The 22,331-nt window shown below is 41.3% G+C and overlaps 2 protein-coding genes across 2 annotated transcripts; both read right to left on the reverse strand.

Moving 5' to 3' along the window:
- Nucleotides 1–227: 227 nt before the first annotated feature.
- On the reverse strand, nt 228–13,420 carry LOC149408317 (DNA-directed RNA polymerase 2, chloroplastic/mitochondrial-like). The gene is made up of 20 exons (XM_089616784.1): nt 12,504–13,420; nt 12,203–12,406; nt 11,954–12,096; nt 11,812–11,878; nt 11,615–11,673; nt 10,794–10,911; nt 10,557–10,670; nt 10,150–10,281; nt 9,655–10,074; nt 3,435–3,485; nt 2,857–2,927; nt 2,653–2,737; nt 2,330–2,482; nt 2,025–2,099; nt 1,815–1,904; nt 1,656–1,703; nt 1,252–1,366; nt 1,051–1,154; nt 714–938; nt 228–579 (listed from the first exon to the last, which is right to left on the reverse strand). Exons 1-19 carry the CDS (start codon nt 13,254–13,256, stop codon nt 828–830), a joined length of 2,913 nt encoding a protein of 970 aa, XP_089472910.1. The 5' UTR covers nt 13,257–13,420; the 3' UTR covers nt 228–579; nt 714–827.
- A 2,111-nt stretch (nt 13,421–15,531) lies between these two features.
- LOC149408318 (uncharacterized) lies at nt 15,532–18,926 on the reverse strand. Its single transcript, XM_089616796.1, has 6 exons — nt 18,396–18,926; nt 18,237–18,273; nt 17,485–17,721; nt 17,348–17,395; nt 16,380–16,945; nt 15,532–15,858 (listed from the first exon to the last, which is right to left on the reverse strand). Exons 1-6 carry the CDS (start codon nt 18,710–18,712, stop codon nt 15,786–15,788), a joined length of 1,278 nt encoding a protein of 425 aa, XP_089472922.1. The 5' UTR covers nt 18,713–18,926; the 3' UTR covers nt 15,532–15,785.
- Nucleotides 18,927–22,331: the final 3,405 nt, after the last annotated feature.

Consider the following 22,331-nt stretch of genomic DNA (forward strand, 5'->3'; position numbering starts at 1 on the left):
ACGAGAAAAAGTTACATTGTACAGGTTTTTTTTTTTTTTTTTTTAAATTATTATTTCAAACTCTACAGGAGTTCTGAACATCAGAAACGCATGTTCCTGTCTGAATATTCGAAGTACAATAAGTTTGTATCTGATCAGAAATTAGACAAATAAAATGTTCCAAGAGAGAGGAGGTGAAGTTTGGAGGCGGGGAAAAAAATTAAACACAACTATGACAAACTCGGACCTAAATGGGAAGACATTTTTTCATTTACGAGTCCAAAAATTGAGATGCACAGTGGTTCTTACAGTTGAATTCCATCCATTTATCTCTGTATAGCAACACGAGCCTTTTTTTCCCAGTTACTCGAGCGATCTATTTGCATATACATATATAAAAACAAAAAACTAAAAACAAAACATGGATGAATTGGCGTACTTACGTATACACAGTAATCGAATCATATAGCGAACCATTGAGAGCTAATACTATACAGACATTTCTGAAAGCACGAAGCAAAGTCGACTGGTTTCGGAGCTTTTCATACCAGACTGGTTCGATACAACATATCATCAGTAGTTAGTTTCTCTGCCCCGTCACTAACACAAAGAAAACAGCTAATCAGATTGAGAGTCAAGAAAAGAAAGAGACTGTAAAACGAACTTGCAAGATGATCTAATGAAATATCATACTCAGATGGGCACAAAAAGTAAGGAGTGAATGGATATCATACCTTTTGGCTGGCCTTCTATCAGCCTTGGAGATATGCCTAGTCCAATTAAATGGGTTTTTATTGGTTCTCTATTTTAACTTGTGACCTCAAAAATGAGTGAAGACATATCTCCCACTAGTTAAAGAAATACGACGACTCTAAAACATTCTTTACGTCAAAATCACCCCGCTCGGGCAGTGGAGGGAAACTCAGTTCCGGGAATGATTGTCGAAAGCTCTCCGATAACTGAACAACAAGAACATAATCAACTAGATCGATAAAACAATTCTAACGGGAAATGATTTCATTTGTATATATAAACACACTGTAAAACTCGAAGGAGGAGAAGATACAGTACTTGCTCTAGTATTGGGGTCTCGTATAATTCAACAAACTTCTCTCGGAGAATCTTGCTCATTTCGTCTACGTCACATGCGTGCGTCCAGTACGAATCATGAACTCCTGAATATGACACACCAGAGAAGTGGAAATTAGAAGCGGAATCTGAAAAAAAAAATGCGAAAAGAAAAAGAAAAAGAGGATGCTGAGAAGAACCAACCTGCAAATGCAATGCCTGCTTTTCTGCAGGCTATGGCAGTCATCATCATATGAGAGCCGTCTAAGGAGTGAACAAAATTTGGGGGAAAAGCTGTTCTCTGCCTCCGAGCCAGGACCTATATCATGCCAAAATAATTTTTCAGAGACTTTTGGGTCAATTATATTGAAAATCTGCGTACAATTGTCAATCGACAGCTTTAGACAGAAACAAATGATTGAAAACCAATTTAAAAGAAAAGGAGCAAGTAATAGAAGGTTGGTGACTGGTTCAGGAAACTTTGCAATGATAATAATTGAGGGGGCAAGTATTTATAAATAATTTAACTTCGTAGAACAATGATTATAGATAATCATATAAGAAGGAAAAAAAAAAACACTTAAAACAGCCAACATAAGATAAGATACCTTGTCTGTTTCTCGCCGTACTGATAAAATCTGAAGGGAAGTTTTGACCTGACAAATGGATCAAAAGGAAAAACAGAGTTTCATCGATCGATACAACTAGATGATTTCTAAGAGTGCAATAAACACAGCGATAATAATAGATGATTTTCAAAAACTCACAAAATGCGTTGTCGATTTACGGTACGGTTGTACAACAGGGATCCCTAGAGGAGTTGTCCATCTCACTGCCTCATTCTGAGCTGAAATTATCTGTGCATTCGAAGATTGGTGATTCACGATCACATTACACACACAAAAGGAAAGCATGTCAAACTTTTGCACACTTCATTTCTCAATTATACACACACAGAATGAGAAATAGGAACAAACTTTTGCACACTCCCCAAGCCAGGTCATGATACCACGCGCAGATTCAAACATCTCTCCTAAAGCAGCTAACGTGATCTATCGACATAAGAAAATCCCATAAGAAAATAAATGAAGATAATTAGAAGAAGTGCAAACTTATTAATAAATAATTCTTTTTGGGTCAAGGACCCAAGCAAGAACTTCAGCAAATACCCTTAGGAAACAGAACAACTTTTTGAAGTACATGTGCATTGGCACATCATTACCGGTAAAATATCAAACATGTAACATGTTAAACGAGACGACGGGCACGAACCATCTCTTACCTTTGTTGCATAGCAAGAACATGAAAAGAGCTCTTGCTCATCTACAATGTCACCTCGCTCCTTTAATCTCTTCATAATTTGATCCCTAGCACCAATGTAAGTGACACCATATACTGAGGTCATCACAGTCTGCTTCACTAGCTTCCTGTCAACCTAGACCATTTATACAAATAAGCGCGAAGAATCAATATCGTGATATCTGACTGGCGTTTTCAGAACAATTCGTGTCAAGGCATTTTGCATTTTATGGTCCATACAAAAATATTTTTACTTTGAATAGTCAAAGTCGGTTCATAGAAAAACTTTTTAGTAGTTTGAACAACCTGATCAAGTAATAATCTTGCTTGCAATGCGTCGGGATTATCTTCAGGATCCTCTTGCGCATCTCTACGCATCATTTCCAGTACCCTGCAATCGAAGTATGAATGAAGTACTCCAACCTTACGTTATCATCAGAGAAGCTGATGTGATTAAGACGTTTTCTGTGGCTTAATGCAACCATTTTCCTGATTCATTAATTAGCTTACCTCCCAGCTATTCCAGAGTAAACATCTGTCGGTTTGTCACTAGCCACCAGATTGACGGCGGTTGCCCCCAACTGAATGAAAATATTTCAGATAAAAAAATATAAGTAAATATTTGAAATTTTAGGCCATTTTCAGCTACAAAGATTCCATCGACAGTTGACGACACTGCTTCCCAAAATGTAGAAAAACAACCCCACGCAAATTTAGATACATATTTGACAATAGCGACGTATTCTCAGAGATTTGTTTTCGAAATGCCGATGTCTAAATGTTCAACGGATTTTTCGACTGTAACTTTTGAATTTTGTAATTTTTTTTTTTTTAACAAAAATGATATTTTATCCATGCTGCTTATTTCCATTGGGAGAAGTGTCTTAAATCTCATATAAGCAACGGAAGGGTCAATAAGCTCAAAGTGAATAAAACGAATGAGCATATGAAATATGCATGAAGAACACAAGGGCTCAAAAGCTGAAATCTTATGGCAGCCAAGCGGTTAAAGCCTTGTGATACTCTACCACATTTTAATTTTATCGTACCGCGAGAATGCAGTAGTTTACTGTCTAGACGTAGGTTACCTTGTCTCTTCCAAGGGCAGCGTAGTGTTGTAAGCCATTACAAGAGCCATCCTAGATAAAATACAACAAGGATCAAACATAATAGAAAAGGATTGCAAATAAGTAGTACGGGAACAATACAAACAATTTCTTTGAGCTTTCAGATTTAGACAGTCCGACAAAAACCAAAGAAACTGAAACATGATTTTAAACGGGAGTACATGAACGACACTATGGACTGTACTGCAGAGTTCTTTAATTTTTTTTATTTATTATAAAAGAAACCGAAATTTGTATTAAAGGGAGGCAGAAGCCTTCAGTTGTTTCAGGTCGTTAGGATCGTATTACAAATTGAGCCCGTTACAAAATGATACAGCCCGGGTCTGAGATCTCGTAACGGGAGCCGTGATTAAGGTGAAATTCGTAATTAAAAAGAGCTAGTCTTTCCCAAACCTAATCTCTCCTCCTCTGAGAGAGACTAAGTTGATTTTGGTTGAAAGATCATTTTTCATTAATAAAAAGAGACCTATTTATAGGTAGGTCATCAAATTACAACCGGGCTTTTTCTCAACGGGCTTTTTTTTTTCTTAATAAAAAAAAACTCTTACTACTTGACAGAAAATAAAACCTCAACAGAAAATAAAATAAATGACCCCTAAAACTCATGAAAAATAAAAACGCCCTAAATACTTAAAACAATAAATAAACCAAACTGACTTAAAGAAATAAATCCTAATTGTGATTCAGATGCTTTCGTTGGTATATCTTGCCAATAAAAGCATCTGTATCATTACTCCCCTCCTGCACAACGAGCTTGTCCTCAAGCTCGTAGTCCGGATACGCCTCGGCAAACTTCTCGAACCCTTCCCATGTTGCCGATTCTGGCGCATTTGCATGCCACTGGACGAGTAACTCCCGCTGACCCCTATTTAAGCGGCTCCGGATCACTGCATGCGGCTTCAACAGCGTTCGACCCTCATGGATTGAAGGAAGCTCCGTGGCTGTCTCCGGAAGTGGACCCTTGTGCGGCTTCAATAACGACACGTGGAATACGTTGTGGATTCGACTCCCTTCTGGTAGTTGAAGGCGATACGCAACCTCGCCGATTCTCCCAAGTATCTCGAACGGCCCGTAGAACCTCGGAGACAATTTGTTCAACGCATGTCGTGCCACTGTTAGTTGGCGATACGGTTGGAGCTTGAGCCACACATAATCCCCGACTTCAAATGTGACCAACCGATGACTACCATCATAGTGGTCCTTCATGCGTTTCTGCGCCTGCGCCAAACGAGCTCGGGTCTCCTGGAGAAATTCAGTCCTCTCGGTCAAGCTGCGATCCACAGCATCTACCGTCGACGCTCTTGCCGTGTAGTCTAGAAGCCGTGGTGGTTCGCGCCCATACACCAAACGAAACGGCGTGGCCTGCAGAGCTGTATGATACGATGTATTGTAGCAGTACTCGACCCATGGAAGCCACGTGAGCCATTTCTTCGGCTTGTCTCCAGTGACGCAGCGTAAATATATCTCGAGCGTCCGGTTCACCACTTCCGTCTGGCCGTCTGTCTGTGGGTGGAACGCTGTGGAATAGGCCAGCACGGCCCCCGATAAACGGAGCAGCTCACGCCAAAAAGCACTGCGAAATACGGGGTCACGATCCGTGACTATCGTCTCGGGAAGACCATGTAGGCGCACAATGTCGGAGAAGAATGCATGTGCCACCGATGCAGCCGTATACGGATGACTCAAGGGGAGGAAGTGAGCGTACTTCGAGAGTCGATCGACGACGACCAATATGACCGTCTTACCCGCCGACTTCGGGAGTGCCTCGACGAAGTCCATCGAGACATCGGCCCAAATAGATGTTGGAATTGGCAGGGGTTGTTGCAGTCCCGCGGGCTTTATCGTCTCCCACTTGTACTGTTGGCAAACTTGGCACTGCCCGATGAAATCACGAATAGTCTTCTTCCACCCTTTCCAATAGAAATCCCGCCGAATGCGTTCCATAGTCTTCTGGGAACCCTCGTGAGCCAAATTATGGAACCCCGAGACGACACGTGCAACTAACGGTGAATCAGCCGCTAGGTAAGCCCGACCCCGAAACAAGATGATGCCGTCACCAACCGTCCAGTCGCTGCCCTCTTCGCCGCGAATGATGCTGTCCCGTTGGTCGCGTAAGACCTCCACCGCTTCGATTTCACGCCGGAGGTCATCAAAGATTCCGACGCGCGCTCGAGACATGGCAAACAAGGCTACTTCCTCTGTCGTGTCCTCTTCTTCACGGCGAGATAGAGCATCAGCTGCGCGGTTAAGGACTCCGGCTCGATATTCAACCCCAAAATCAAAACCCAAAAGCTTGCTAATCCAGTGTTGTTGAGGAGAGGTGCTGAGTCGTTGTTCCAGTAAGAACTTCAAACTGAAGTGATCGGTTCGTATAAGAAATCGCCGTCCCCATAGGTAGGGTCGCCAATGGGAGACAGCTTTCGCGAGTCCGATCAACTCTCGCTCATAGGCAGCAAGCTTGTGATGCCGATCAGCTAGCTTTCGACTGAAGAATGCAATCGGGTGACCCTGTTGTTGTAGGACTGCGCCAATACCACTACCCGAGGCATCGCATTCGATGACGAATTCGGAGTCGAAGTCGGGCAAGGCAAGCACCGGTGATTCAGACAGGGCCTTCTTGAGGGCTTCGAAGGCCTCCGTCGCCTTGTCGTCCCACACGAAGCTATTGCGGCGAAGTAGGCTTGTTAGTGGCGTCGAGATGATACCATAGTTCTTTATAAACTTTCGGTAATATCCCGAGAGACCTAAAAAACCCCTCAATGCGCGCGTTGTGCGAGGTTGTGGCCATTCTTTGATTGCGGAGATCTTGCTTTGGTCGACTGCCACGCCCGAGTGCTGGATGACGTGCCCGAGGTAGGCGACTTGGAGCTGACCGAACGAACACTTGGAGCGCTTTAGATATAGGCGGTGCATCCGAAGAAGGGACAAAACGGTTCGGATATGTTGCACATGAATCGCCCACGACTGACTATAGATTAGAATATCGTCAAAGAAAACAAGGACAAACCTCCGCAGGTGTTCCTTAAACACTATATTCATGAGACTCTGGAATGTCGAAGGGGCATTGGATAACCCGAATGGCATGACAAGAAACTCGTAATGCCCATGATGAGTCCGAAAAGCAGTTTTGTCGATGTCGCTTGGCGCCATGCGTATCTGATGGTACCCGGAAGTCAGATCGAGTTTGGTGAAGTAGGTTGCGCCATGGAGTTCGTCGAGAAGCTCATCGACCACCGGGATAGGAAACTTATCCTTCACGGTCTTGGAATTCAACTCTCGATAGTCCACGCAGAACCGCCACGAGTTATCGGCTTTCTTGACAAGAAGAACCGGTGATGAGAACGGCGAGCGACTCTCGCGGATGATCCCGTTGGCCAGCATGTCGGTGCACTGTCGCTCGATCTCGTCTTTCTGGAGGTGCGGGTAGCGGTATGGTCGAACAGCCACTGGATCTGTGCCCGTCAAAAGTCGGATTCGGTGGTCGCACGAGCGCGGAGGTGGCAGCCCTGTTGGTGTGGCGAACACGTCTTCGAATTCCTCGAGGAGTCTTGCTAAGTCGGTCTCGGGGCTGCGGTTGGCGCCTATGGCATTGAGGTGCGCTGGCTCGCTCGGACTTTCCGCATACCAGATCACGGGAGTTCCATTTAATTTGAACTCCATCTCTCCGGCTGGGAAGTCCCACATAATGCGCCCGAGTCTGTTAAGCCACCGTATTCCAAGCACCACATCATACCCGGTCAATGGTATGACATTCATATCGGCTTGGAACTCGGTACCTTGCACCTTGAGATGGAGGTCCTTGCAAACGCCGCTGCTCGCCATCGTTCCGCCGTCGGGCAGCGCGACACAGGCCCTGCGTCGAGTGAGGACAGGTAGGGACAAGCGTGAAGCTACTTCCTCACGCACAAAGTTGTGCGTGCTTCCTGAGTCCAACAGTGCCCAGACCACTTCTCCGGCTAGAAGGATTCGAACTTGGAAGGTTTCGTCTGCATTGTGCCCTCGTATGGCGTTAAGGGAGAGCCTCGGGTTGTCTTCTTCGGTTTCGTTGCTGTGAAGTCCTCGTATAGCGTTGAGAGATGGCTCATGGTGGTCCTCGTCCTCATCGCTTCCGTCATTATCGTCTTCGCTTCGCATGACGATGCAGAACAAAGTCTTGCAGTGGTGGCCAGGTGCGAATGCTTCATCGCAATTAAAACAGAGACCTTTTGCGCGGCGGTCGTTCATCTCTTGGTATGTCAATTTTTTCATGGCTGGTCGTTGACCTGCAGCTCGTGGCTCGGTTGAGCGTCCGCCTGTGAGTTCTCTTCCACGAGAGAACCCTGATTGGCTTGATGCGCGGTTTCCCGGTGCTGGAAATCCTCCAAACGTTCGATTACCCTTCTCGTCAGGGAGCTTCAGTTCGGTCGTACGAGCCAAATTCATAGCCACGTAAACCGATTCTGGCTTGTGGTACTCCACCTCTCGCCGGATGGTATCAGAAAGTCCTGCGCAGAAGTGCCAGATGGCAGACTCTTCTGTCACCTTCGTTGTACGGCCAAGGCAAGCCTCGAACTTGATGCAATATTCGTCCACCGTCCCCGTTTGTCGAAGGAACGTGAGCTCCCCTAATGGGTTGATGCTAGACGGCGGACCGAAGCGGTACACACACCTTTCTGCAAACTCGGCCCATGTGATTGGACGAGACGATAGTCGGCGAAACGTGCGAAACCATCCAGCCGCTGGGCCCGTTAGACAGAAGCTAGCTTGTCGAACTTTTCGTTCATTGGCCGTTCCTTGATCTTCAAAGAAATCCTCAGCCTTCTGTAGCCACTCAGTGGGATCGCTAAGCCCATCGTAGGTCGGGAAGTCGAGGCGGCCCGGCCTGGATTCGCCTTGCCGTTGATCATGGTACCCGTGGTTGCGCTTAACTTCAGTGAATTCGTACGTCGGGTCATCGTATCGACCATCATTATCGTACATCGCTTCGTAATCATTGAATCGAGGGTAGTGGGGCTGTTTGGGCTGGTTCATCTCCCTCTTTCCCAGATTCCGCGCGTCCCTCCACCCGCTGGTGTTTGTGCCGACACCTCCGTTCTGACCATAGCCGCCACCTCGTAGTCCGACGCCGCCGCTTGTTTGCAATCTGTCACGGTTGGCGCTGCCTCGAAACCCCGCTGGTGGTTCGACCTGTGGGTTGTCTCGGAACCCTATTCCTCCACGCGTCACGAACTGCCCCGCCGCACGTCCGTTCAATCCTGCTCCACGACTTCCCGATTGAAACGCGACATTGAAGTCATCGCCCTCGTCCGGATAGTCGTTGCGATCTGAGTTTTCTGGTGAGATTCGTGACTCCTCTTCAGCTTTTCCGTGGTCTGCCCTGCGAGACTCCTCTTTTGGTTCGCCATCTCCTACTTTTCGCGGAGCAGATCCCGACACTTGGGTCCTTAATTCGTCCAGACGAAGAGACTGCGTCTGGATTTCGTTCTGTACGGAGTTTAGGGTTTCGGTCGTCGTGTTTTGGTTTGCTGCGACCGCTGCTAGAGACGTGGCTTGCTCAGCCATGATTTTCTTGATTTCTGCCATGAATTCCTCCATTGGTTCCCCTATTTCGAGATTCGGCTCTGATACCAAAATTGATACAGCCCGGGTCTGAGATCTCGTAACGGGAGCCGTGATTAAGGTGAAATTCGTAATTAAAAAGAGCTAGTCTTTCCCAAACCTAATCTCTCCTCCTCTGAGAGAGACTAAGTTGATTTTGGTTGAAAGATCATTTTTCATTAATAAAAAGAGACCTATTTATAGGTAGGTCATCAAATTACAACCGGGCTTTTTCTCAACGGGCTTTTTTTTTTCTTAATAAAAAAAAACTCTTACTACTTGACAGAAAATAAAACCTCAACAGAAAATAAAATAAATGACCCCTAAAACTCATGAAAAATAAAAACGCCCTAAATACTTAAAACAATAAATAAACCAAACTGACTTAAAGAAATAAATCCTAATTGTGATTCAGATGCTTTCGTTGGTATATCTTGCCAATAAAAGCATCTGTATCACAAAAGTCTAGGCCTAATCTTTTACCCTAGAACTCTTGTAGTGAATTTATATCTCCTAGAAGGTAGAACTAGAATCAAACATAGTATGTAAAAGTAAGAAAGCTCAAGAGAAGAAGACCTACTCACGAGCTACATAGAAAATTTACCTGATGTATATGAATATGTGAAATAAATGTCTCAGGAGATGCGTTTCTCAGAGCATCGGTGAGATTAATGCAAGCGCTCAAGCACTGAAATGGTTCTTCTGCATTCAACCACCAACGTCTTCCATCTAATGGCCTATCTGCAGAATCGAATATTTCATCCAAATGACTCTCAACAAAAGCTACTCGGCCTTTGTGAGATAACTTATCCACACCACCAGCAGCGTATAAATTGGCCAGGTGTATTTTCAGCCAATTGAGCCCTGATTTTCCCAGGGGCCGTCCTTCACCAAACTCCAAAATCCCCCGGCAAAGATCGGAGCCGAGATGATTTAGATGTGGGTGCATTGGATACGCACGGCCACGGAAATCAACATTGTGCGGGTAGTAAAAACCATCTTCATCCTTCATTTTCCTTGCTACCTAGTCCATGTTAAAAATGTACATGTTTTCAATTCCTTTTTAGTAAATTGAAGTTAAGCCCGAAAGAGTCCTTACTGCAAGTTTAAGCTCTATGTCACACATAAGTGAATATCTCTCTTTATTTTCTTTTCTGGCAGACCAAACTTCTCGTTTCCATTTCTTTATTAATATTTCATCCTCAGTGTCTGGCTTTTCTGGCAAAGGAACCTGCAAGAAGGAAAGTTGAACAATCTTCATTCAGATAACTCGCGTTTTTGTTTTAATTTATTTTGTTCCATATGCTCCGACACCAAATTCCGAAGGCAGAATTATTCCATTATCAATAAAACGTGTGACCTTTACGAGCTTTAACACTAAGGTCGAAAGGAAAAGAATTAGAATATGTTGAGATTCAAATTTGAAACCTCAGTCAAAGGCAGAGTTAACACACCTTTGGGGCTATTTTCAGATATATTTGACCATTAAAGAGACAGAAAACTCACGTCAGAGCAGTCAACCATATTAGCTAGAGAGCCTCCACTAGACCAAATTCTCTCTACCACAGCAAGAACTTTCTTATTAACCCTCCATTTGGTATTCCCAAGACAATCCAGAGCCTGCAAGTAAGAAGTACAAGATATTACACTGATTTTGCTAGCCAAAAAAAAAAAAAGAAAAAAAAAGATTAAGACTGATTTCACTAATAATGAGAAAAATGAGATTACTAATAGGATTTTAACCTCAAAAACTTGCTTCAGTTGATTTTTAGGGACCCTTTTGATAGCTTCACGTTGTGGTTTCACCCCGTGCGTACGCATGACATAGGATGGAAGGAAAAAGTGCCCACCTTTGTCATAGCTGAAAAAATATGCTTATGTCAGCATACAAATTTTGATGGCACAATCCGAAAAAATCATGAGTTGTATGCCTTGCAAAGTAACGGCTGAAAACTTTTTTTGATAACTGTGATGTCCGGGTTAACCCAACTAAAATCGACGAGGCCCTGGCATTATCAACCGGGAGACCACACAGTGGCTCCAATTGTTGCGTCCAGGGGGAATCGAACCGGGGACGTACAAAGTCCCAATAATTTCCATTACCACTAGACCAACCCCTTGGGGTTGTAACGGCTGAAAAACTTTAAGTCACTTTCTTTTTTACAATAGATGTTTAAATGATGAAACTGACAGCATGCTTCTCGATTCCAATTCAATTTCTAGTTGGAAAATGCTTATTGTACAATATATGATGACACTTCACTATGCTAGGTATGTTCCTTTTAATATGCACCACCATGCATTCCAAGCTCGTGGATTGTATTGCTTAAATATTGCAAAATTCACCTTTATACATCTTACCCAGTTGAAAGTACTGAAAGAATTCTTCATCCAATTTTATTGCAAAATTTTGCCACACTTAACTCCTATCCATCTAAATTTTTTTAAAGTTTAGATTTCCATAGATCCCATAGCGTAATCTTTCGAATACACTCCAGGTCTTGACCAAACAATAACAGATGCTGGTAGAGCACAGAAAAAAAAAAAAAAAAAAATAACCATACCCTTCCCACTTAACTGGGGGTACCAACATAGGCATGTAAGGAATCACCATGTGGCTTGCCTGTTTGAAAAAAAAAAAAAAACCCATCAAATATCATATGTGAGAGACGAAATGAAGAACTAGAAGTATATGGAAAGTAAGTAATGACACTAGACTACAACTACTCAAAGCAACCGCATGTAACGGATGTGTCCTTACACTTCTCTCAAGGCCTTGCAGAATAAGAGGGTCGCACCGAATTATACCAAGTCTTTTTCCAGTTTTACTGTTGGAAGAGATAAATAACAAATCCATTACTGAGTATGACCCAATACAATGAAGAACAGACGATTGATCTTACCTTGAGTCGTTCGCTAGACTCTTAGTTGCGTGCACAAATGCTGGCCGTACATCAGGTGGATAATCAACCACTTGATCAGCTGAAGGTGAAGGAGATTGTATATAAGCTGTTTGAATAAACAACTCAATCAAACGACTCCCAACCTGAAAGATACGACGGGAAAAAGGAAAGACTCCTTAGAACACAACACATATAAACCAGTAATTGAGCTATGATCTTTAGCAAGCATAGCTAATGGCTCCCCCAAACCTTAGCCCTCGCGATTTGGCCCCATGATTTCGAACCATCCTGTTCATTCGCTATCTTCCTCACGGTCCGCAGTTTTTGGTGTTTCATCAGATCGGCGACCCTTTTCTTCAACTTCTCTCCTACCTTATCATCAACATCTCCTTCATTTTCCGTACTCTTGCCATTCTTCTTCTTCGATTTTCCCAATAGCTTTTGTATTTTGACCTGGTTTGATCAAGGGTAGCAATACATTATGAGGTTGAAACGCAGTGACAAAAAATATATATAAAAATGGAATAAAAAGGAAGGGGAAGATAGTAACCTCCTGTTCAATGGCGTCTCCGACGGCGATGGAGGCAGAGACGACGCGGGCGACGCCGTGATCGTCCTTCAACATGAGAAGGCCCACAAACTTATGCATGGTGATGACGGCCATCATATCCGCGGGAAGGTGGTCGAAGAAGGGATACAGAGCCGAGGTCTTGCTCTTGCGCAGCCTCTCTTGCTCCTTCTTTATGGCGTCCCTCAAAGGCTCGAACCACCCGAGGAACAGAGACTTCATGTACGGCAGATTCGGAGCCAGGCTCTTCTTGCACATGTCCGACACAAGCTCCTTGTACTCCATGGCCGCCATTTCCCACGCCTCCGTCTCGATCCTCACCTGCCTCTTCCGAAGGACTCGCTCCTTCCTGACCGCTCCCCGGCCCCCAACCCCCGCCGCTCTATCAACCGGAGACTCTCCTTCCTCCGGAAAACTCCTCACACTCTCAACCTCTTCCTCCACGGCCGTCACCGCCTCAGCCACAGCCGAGTATGCTCCGGCGAGCCTCGCCGGACAAGGCTCATCTCCGACCTCGAGGAACGGCGTCGTCGGCTTCGCCAGCTCGCCGGCGAAACCACGTCCCGTCACGCGAGCTCTGCAAAGCGCCTGCCTCGCCGAGTTTCTGCACTTTACATTGGGAATCCTCTCCGCGGAAAACTTCGGCGACGGATTTCCGCCGAAAATTAGGGTTTCTCTGTTGAAAAATCCGAAATCTGCGGAGCATAGAGGTGAAGAAGAGTTGGCGATGGACATCAAGTCAAGAATGAGTCAACGACGATGCTGTGGTTTCACGATAAAGACGAAGAAGAAGAAGAAACTTTCGGTTATACCGCGATACATATACAGATAGATATAGAGAGAGAAATCGGAAAGAGAAAAGAAGTATGGCTGTGAGAAAAGGATATCGTCATCTAAAAACCTCCTTAAAACCTTTGTATGCTCTGTGTCGGAGTGGGGTGGTTTTTGTAATTAACAAAAGTTTTTGGGACATGTACGCTAATAAAGATAGTTGAATAAACGCTTGGTAGCTACTAGTACGTGTGACGTGGACTGATCACCTTATCTACTTTGAAGCAAAAAATAAATAAATGTTTTTGTCTACATTAGCTCCTCTACAAATAAAAAAAAAAATTTGGGTCACAAATGTTCAATAATATGAGAAAATAATGTGTGATGTCTACCTAGTATTTAATTTACCTCATTCCTTTCCCAAAAACAAAAAAAAAATTACATCATATATTTTCATTTTAAATTATATCTGAGTATAAAATTAGAAGTTCAAACCAAGAATTAAAATATCGATACCGATAACGATACCGAAGTTTTGATTTTACTGATATATCGAGTATCGACGGGTATCTTATAACAATTTTTATACCGACTATCGATGATATATCGACCACCGACGGATATATCGACAAAAATCTTATAATAAATAGATATTATGTATATATCAATTAATGATACATATAACAATTATATTTTAAATATATATATATATATATATATAAAACATATCTATATATATTTTTATATATAGGTAATGAATGAATATATAACATTTATTTGAATTTTGAACCACTTGATTTTAACTTGAAACAAGGGAATGCAAAAATAAAAATAAAAAATAAAACATCTTTGATGTTATTTAGCTAACAAATAAAGTTAATCTTATTGTGAAATTAAAAAATCGAAAGAAATCACTCCACATAAACCTATGTGGCTCTATGAATTTTCAGAAGCAAAAATGGGCATTCATCGGCCAAAAAACTCAAGTATAAATTGTGGGTCTGTTTAGAGTTATAAAAATCGTTATTTCAAGAATATTTTTTCTATTTTGGCTGTTATAATAATTTTCTATAAATATCGATATTTGAGGAATAAAAACAATATTTAAACGGTTATAGTAATTTTTAGGGGAAATGGTGGCAAAAACACTCAATATTTGGTCAAAATACTATTTATATACTCAACTTTTTTTTTATTTGGCAAAAATACTACATGTTACGTTATAGTGGTTCCGATACTACTCAGATCGTTAAGTGATAGACGGAAATTCACGTGGCATGAATTTACCTATTTGATGAATTAAAATATCGATAAAATATTTTTTTTAATAAAAATAACTAAAGTAAACATTTAAACTAAACATGTAAAGTAAATATCAATATTGAATAGCCTTTGTTCGCGAAATCCCTAAATCCCCAAAACTTATCTTCTTCTTCAATTTCTTAAATATCAATATCGATTCTTCTTCTTCTTCGATTCTTCGTGGTCTGCGGCGGAAGAACGCAGCGTCGAAATGCCATGTGGATCGCGCATGAACCCACTTTGCTTGGACAACGACATCGAAGGCGGCAGAAGAAAAGAGAGAGAACGTAGTTTTTTCCGGTACGAGGAAAAACAGAAAGAGAGAAAAGCTTTCTCTTTCTTCCATGGTTCTTCTAGTCGCCGCACCGGGATGAGAAAGTCGCAGTCTTTTTCCTCTGCTCGTCCTAGGTTTCACAGCTCCGACGACGAGTACGAGATCTATGATTTCGAAGAAGAAGAAGAAGAAGAAGACAAGGAAGAGATGATGAAGAAGAAGAAGAAATATTGATAACGATTCTCCTTATTTATTAATTTGATTTACAAATAATCGAAAACAAAATACAAAATCAAACAGAAATATTACTTTTTCAAACTTGGCCGTTCATTCTTCACTTAACGTTCCGAGTAGTAACGGAACTACTATAACGTAACATGTGGTATTTTTACCAAAGAAAAAAAACATTGAACATATAAATAGTATTTTGACAAAATATTAAGTATTATTGCCACCATTTTCCCTAATTTTTATCCCAAACTTCCCATTTTCCTTGACGATATATCAAGAGATATATCGTCCATATTTTGAACCTAGAAAACTACTTACAACTTTTATTATTTATTGTCTCTTATGCAATTTTGTATGTTTAGTATTAATAAAAATTCATCAAAACAAAAAAATTCACAATAATACTAATAATAATTATAAATAGCTAAATAAATAAATTTATTTTATGCACATTAGAAAAGCGAATGAAGGAGACAAAAAAACAGTGTTATAAAGTAAAAGTTCTAAAAGAGGCCAAATTGAAAAATACACAATTTTCCCTGATAAATAAATGTCAATATTTTTTTTTCTTTACCTTCTTGTATGACATTTTTCCCATCACACCCCAATAACCAATCACCCAAAACCCAATAAAATAAAAAATAAATTACAAACTAAACCGCGACACAGAACTCTTGTCGTCCTCTTCAACTCGCCGTAGCAGTTGGCTTGAAACAGTCAATGTTGCATAATCCCACCGATCTTACTATATCTCCAAATCTGGCCCAAAAAACAAAATTTTAGCGCAATGGTTCCTGAATTATTATGCATGTGGTATTTCGTCTTTAAACTAGTTTTAAGAGTAAAATAGTCGTCAAACTATTGATTTTGTAGCATCCTAATATTTTTTCATATAAATTATCCAACTTTTGTAACGAAATCTAACTCTAAATAACTTCGAAAAATATTATTAAAACACAAGTTTGCTCTAACAATCCAAATTTTAAACTTCTATTTAGTATTTTACAATAACACTGACGCAAAAAAAAAAAAAAAAATTATATTGTTGTTCAAAAGAAAAGTTTTATGATTAATTATAATTGAATTAGTCAATTTTAAAGAATTAACAAGTTATGTAAGTTGGCATTTATATTTTAGGTTCCTCGCGTTGTAGAGGACTAAAATGCAATCAAATCAATAGTTTGCAGACAAATTTGGCATCGAAAAAGTTGAATGTTACTCGAGGTACGAAACCAATAAACAAAACAAAGTACAAGGCAAAGGTTGGTATTGTCACTTACCGGTCAATGCTGTTCCTTGCTTTCTCCGGGTGATCCGAGCTATTTGACCGGTCAACGCTCCTCCGCGACCGCTGCTCTCTCTTATCCGTGCTCGTTCTCGACTTCTCTCCCGCTGGCCGCTCCGTGCTGACTCTGGCCTTCTGGTCAACGCGCCTGTCGGAGCTGACTCTGGCCTTCTGGTCAATGCACGGCAAACTCCTGTCGGAGCTGACTCTGGCCTTCTGGTCAATGCACGGCAAACTCCTGTCAGAGCTGACTCTGGCCTTCTGGTCAACGCTCGGCAAACACTTGTCTCGACGGTCCGTGCTGGACCGGGACTTCTCTCTGAAATCGGAGCTTATCCGGGGATTCTCCGTTTGCTCCGCGAAGAATCTCCCCGAGCCGTTTTTGAGGCTCGAGGATTTCTCGATGGCCGATATGAACTTCTTGAGGTGCTTTATGAACTGAGGGTAAAGCTCCAAGTCGCAGTGTTTCCCTCCTTTGACCCACAACGGCTCATACTTTTCCTTGCAGCGTTCCCAAAGTTGCTTCCCGTGGGACCAGTCAACCACATCGTCATCGGTCCCCTAAAAAAAAATAATAAGCTTGCTTGTGAAAAAGTAGGCCACTCATGGCATGATCTATCTGTACACATTAGTTCTGGTGCCAACTGTTTTACAGGTAAGCACATAGATGTGATGAAAAGAAAAAGATTCTTAACAATGCAAAAAGATTCAAACCCCTTTTTGTTCACTTGACAATGGGCACACAGATCATTGTATGATATTGTTGTTAAGACTCTTAAATAGAGTTAGGAAAGTTAAATTAGTCATCTTGGTCGAGATTTGCCGATTTGCTCTAGTCATCAATTCAATCCTCTTAAACAAATCGTCACACTCCACACAAAAACATAGAATGATTATCAAGAGACTAATTAGAGAAGAAAAAAAAAACCAGGTGTAAAAAAGGCTTCGAAAGCAAGTACTCACATGGATCACAAGAACCGGGCAATTAACAAAGGATATTTTGTCAATGTTCTGCGTTCAATCAAACAAACAAAAAGAAACAACAATCAGTACAAAGAAAGCAGAGAGAAAAGAAAAGATAAAAATGACACCCCTTTCACCTTATAGATATCGAACCAGTATGTGCGTTTCACGGGATACATGACTCGGAGACCCGACAAGATAGGGCTGTGGAGAACAACGGCCCTCAATTTGGGCAGCCTCGCAGCCAAATCCAAAGTGGGTCCCGAACCGACCGACTGTCCGTACAATATCACGTCCTCCTCTTTCACGCCGTATCTATCCACGAGGCATCTATACACTGCTTCAATGTCTGCATAAGTGTTCTGTTCGCTCGGCTGTCCATGAAAAAAAAAACTCGAAAACTTTTAACTTTTTATTTTTATTTTTTATACTGTCGTGAGTTAGCCTAGAATAAACTGACAGAGTCCAATCACTAGTGAATCAGTCTTGACGGGAAAAGAAAAATCAATAGTCCGAATGGTTATGGAAAAAAAAAAAAAAAAACCCTGATTTATACGAGCTTAATCCTTGGACCTAAAATAAACTTGATTTTTATTTTACCTAATTCCATGAATTAGTCCTCATCTTAGTCCTAGAATAAACTGATCACAGTACTACTAGTGAATCAGTCTTGTCATCGTTTACAAATCCTCGGTCATAAAGGGGAAAATCAACAGTCCAAATGGGTAAGAAAATAGAACACCTGATCTATAAAATAGATGATTCTCAATCGTTTTAACCTTCAAAGCCAGCAAAAAAAAAGAACCAACTAAATGATAAAACTAAAAATGAATAAATTTCCTTACTTCACTATCCTCATTATTTAAAATTTCAAATCCAAATCACGTACCTTCCCAGAAGACTGTCCGTACCCCGAATAATCATAACTGCAGAAAATAAAATAAAATAAAAATAACTAATAGTTAATTCACTTAGCACAGTCAGTCACTGAATCAAAGACACGGACAGAGACAACAGATTTCTAAATCAGCGAAGAAAAAGGACAAACCCTAGAACGTTGACTCGTAGATGATCGCTGAGACCGACGAAGGGCCCGAACATCTGACCGAGATCGGTGGCGTTGCCATGGGAGAAGAGAAGCGTTAGCGACGCCGACGAGTTTCGCACGAATACCGCGACGACCTCGTTCCCTCTCTTCGTCCTTATCCTCAGGAAATCGACGTTCTCCTTCGCCGCCACGCCGGTCATCCTCACCGCTCCGCCGTGCGCCGCCGCCTCCGGTGGAACAGTCTCGAGACCGTACGACGGCGGACTCGGCGGGAAGAACGCGAACTTCGCCGCCATTGATGACGTCACAACTCCCATCGTCCGTTAAGCGAAGAAGAGACGTTTTACGTTTCTTCTGCTCATTCGAAATCTTAGGGTCCCAAATTAAAAAGAAGAAAATAAAAAAGTATGTCTATTTTTTTAAGTTCAATTAAAATATGAGGTTTGGAGAGAGAAAGTGTAGAGAGAGAGGTTTTCCCGGCGTGGAAAGGGAAATGAGCACGTGTGAAAATGATTTTGTATGAATGAACAATGAAGTGAAGAGAGAAAGAAATGAGGAAGAAGAAGAAAGGAGGGAGTGGGATTCGGTGAGGACGATGTATGATATGACATTAAGTACAGGTAGTCTGACCGCCCGCCACGTGTCCTCTTAGGGCAAATTTATCCTTTTTCACTCTTTATGCCAGCTTTGATTCTTTGTCGGATTCGGATTCATCACTAATTACACTCTTTATTGTATTGCAATTGGTATCTTCTCGAAATAATTGTTATATTATTGTTCATTTTCGGTTGATTTTTAAATTCATGTATTCTAAAAAAAAAAAAAAAAAAAAAATTAATTCAAATACAACTTATACCTGTAAAATAAAAATTAATGAAAATTAATACAATAGATATCACAATATTCAAATTAATGAGTCTAAATTTTTTAATTTGTTTCAATAAATATGTTGCGGTGTGTTGTTATTTATTAATTTAATATGAAATGTAATGTTTTAATTTATGTATTTTGTTATCAATCAATAAATTATCATATTTTGTATTTTTGGACATATTATTAATAATATATATGTATTTGGATTAATATGAACGACATAAATTTTCTTTGGCAAATTTGTAATACTTAAAAATAATAATGGGTTAAAACTAAAATATAAAAACTACAATGGGAGAGAATATACTTGGGATATTCTTTAAAGAAGATGTGTTAAGGCATGCGGTGTTTTGCACAACATTTGCGACGTACGTATCACGGAGGAGTCCGATCAAGTACGTCGTGAGAGGTCGCCGATTGTCTTTTCTTGGTTCCAAGGAGAACGTCACTATGGGTTTGGAATCCAATAATGGCAACGATTCTCAAGGTTCTTTGAAAATGGTCAATCGCGAGGGTGGTGGAACCTTAGATGTTTTCTTTAAAAAAATCCCAAGAAGGATGTCGCTATGGGGTCGGGACGCGATAATGGCAACGATTATCTAGGTTCTTTGAAAAGTATCGATCGTTGGGGTGGTGGAGTCTTAGGACGGTTCGTTTGGTCGCGAGAAGACCGTGGGTTATGGTGAGGGACCCGATAATGATACCACGATCTTCAAGGAGCTTTAAGGGTGCCGATCTCGTCTTGATCCGAACTTCTGAATGGCCTTGTCTCCTTGCGAGGGAGAGTTAGGCTCCTTGTAGTGTCATTCACCTAACTCAAACAAAGAGATATAACAAAGTAATGGGATGTTCCTCTTTTCTATGGTAAGGCGCTTGAGAATAATGTGTCAACAAGCTCCAAATCACCTAGAGAGGATTGATAATGAGGTATTTGTGAAGCCAAAATGTTTATAAGAATAAATATGTGAGAAAATGGTAAGAAGGGTGATTTCCCTCCAATTCTAGAGAGAAATGAATGGAAATGCAACTCCTTTGATTTTGTTCATGGTGTTCTTGAGTGAAAAGTGATGGGAAATGGGTTCTTGTGGTTATGGATGTGAGAGATGGAGATGTGTAATAAAAGATGGAGATTTGTGGAAAAGGTGGAGAAGTGTTTGATGTGATGGTGGAAAGGGGAAAAAGATGGTGTTCTTGATGTGATGGGAGAGAAGAAATAATAATGGTGTTCTTGATGTGATGAGAGAGAAGAGAGAAGAAAGAAGATGGTGTTCTTGATGTAGTGGGAGAGAAGTAAAAAGAGAGAATAGTGTGGTTGAGTGAAAAATTGTGTTGAGTTTTAGTATGATGTGATGATTCTCTCCTTGAGGTGAAAGAAGGGGATTTTTAGAGTTAGGGGTGCGTTGAGTGGGTTGTCAGACCCATTTTGGGAGAAAATCAAGTGAAAATGGGATTTTGGGGGTTAAGGGCCATTATGGCCGTGGGAAGCAACGCTTGACCTGTTGGAGTCGAGAAGGGGCGTCTTAGCCGAGTGAGGCACGACCTTAGCCAAGCTGGGGCATTGTAGGTGGTGCCCCACCGAGAGGGACCCGACCTCGGCCGGGCTAGGGCAATCAAGTGCTCCATCGGATGGGACTCGATATCGGCCGGGCTAAGGCAAACAAGTGCCCAGCCGGGTGGGACTCGGCCCCGACCGGGCTAGGGCAAGCAAGTGCTCGGACGATCTCAAGTCGTTGCTTTGTGCTTCGGGATTAATGTCATACGCCTTTTTGCTTTAAGGGGGGGGGGGGGGGGGGGGGGGGGGGGGGGGGGGTCATTTTCCGGCATAAAAAAATGACGCCTTAACAAAATGTAAAAAGAGATGGATTGGAGTTGAAAAATACTATTCATTGTTGCAAAGATGTAAAATAGAGATAGAAAATGTAGATGCGTTGGAGATGCTCTAATGTACTATAAATTTGTAAAATATTGTTATGGGTCAAGACCACTATTTTAACATCCATATAAACAACATAGATGTGTTTGCTGGTATAACGACTTAATCCGCTCCCCTTCTTTTTTGCAAAATGGCGACAAAAACCACTAAACTTTGTCTAATTTAATTATTGTAGACTCTGTATGTATTTACTCTGTGTGTAATACTCGTCTTTTATGCTTGTTGATAGATGAGAGCAAAGAAAAAAAAAGGCAAACCTGCCAAGTCTAACCCAGCACCCGAGACAATTAAAAAGGGAAAATAAGGAAAAAACATCAATATAAATCGAAGGACAATGGTTCTTCATCTCATATTAACTCTAAGGAAATGTTGTTTTGGCCTTAGATATTAGTACCTGTTTTGGAGATGTGTATTTTGGAATAGATGTGCAATTCAGAAGTATTTTGTGTAATTTAGAAGATGTGTAAGCTCAATCTTTTTGGAACAACTAAGTAGAAAAATGTGTGAGTTATGAGATGTGTAATATACTCTTTTGTGTAAGTTATGAATCAATATATATATATATATATATATATATATATATATATATTCTTTTGTGTACACAATCAATGATTCTTCATATCCACAACATAACATACCATAAAGCACAAAATAGTTGTCATTGCATTCTTCATAGCATCATCACAGAACAAACATTACATATTGCGCATTTCTGTTACTAACAAACAAACTCCATTTCAATGTATATACCAAATAAAATAGAGTTGCTTTACAATGACTAATACAAATAGAGCCAATTGAACCCATATAACCTCATAACATTAAAAAAAAAAAAAAAAAAAAAAAAAAAAACCCACTCCCACACTGAGGAAAAATACAAACAGAGCCAATTGAAGCTTCAAAATCCGACTTCGAAGTGCAACAATCTCGCATTCTAACATGTTCTTCTTCCTGATCAAGCCATGAATAATCTGCTTCGACCTATCGCACATTTCAAGGTCTTTCCAGCGAAAAAACTTGCGCCCACTCTTTTCCTGATATAATAAATTACAGTCATGAACCAGCGAATAAAAAATTGCAAGATACAAGAGCTTACCCTTTTCTTGATGCAAATGTAGAACCTCCTTCTA

The sequence above is a fragment of the Urtica dioica genome, chromosome 1 (genome assembly GCF_054948205.1).
Source record: "Urtica dioica subsp. dioica isolate 48M chromosome 1, U.dioica_male_clone48M_v1_H2, whole genome shotgun sequence".
In the NCBI taxonomy this organism is placed as follows: Eukaryota; Viridiplantae; Streptophyta; class Magnoliopsida; order Rosales; family Urticaceae; genus Urtica; species Urtica dioica.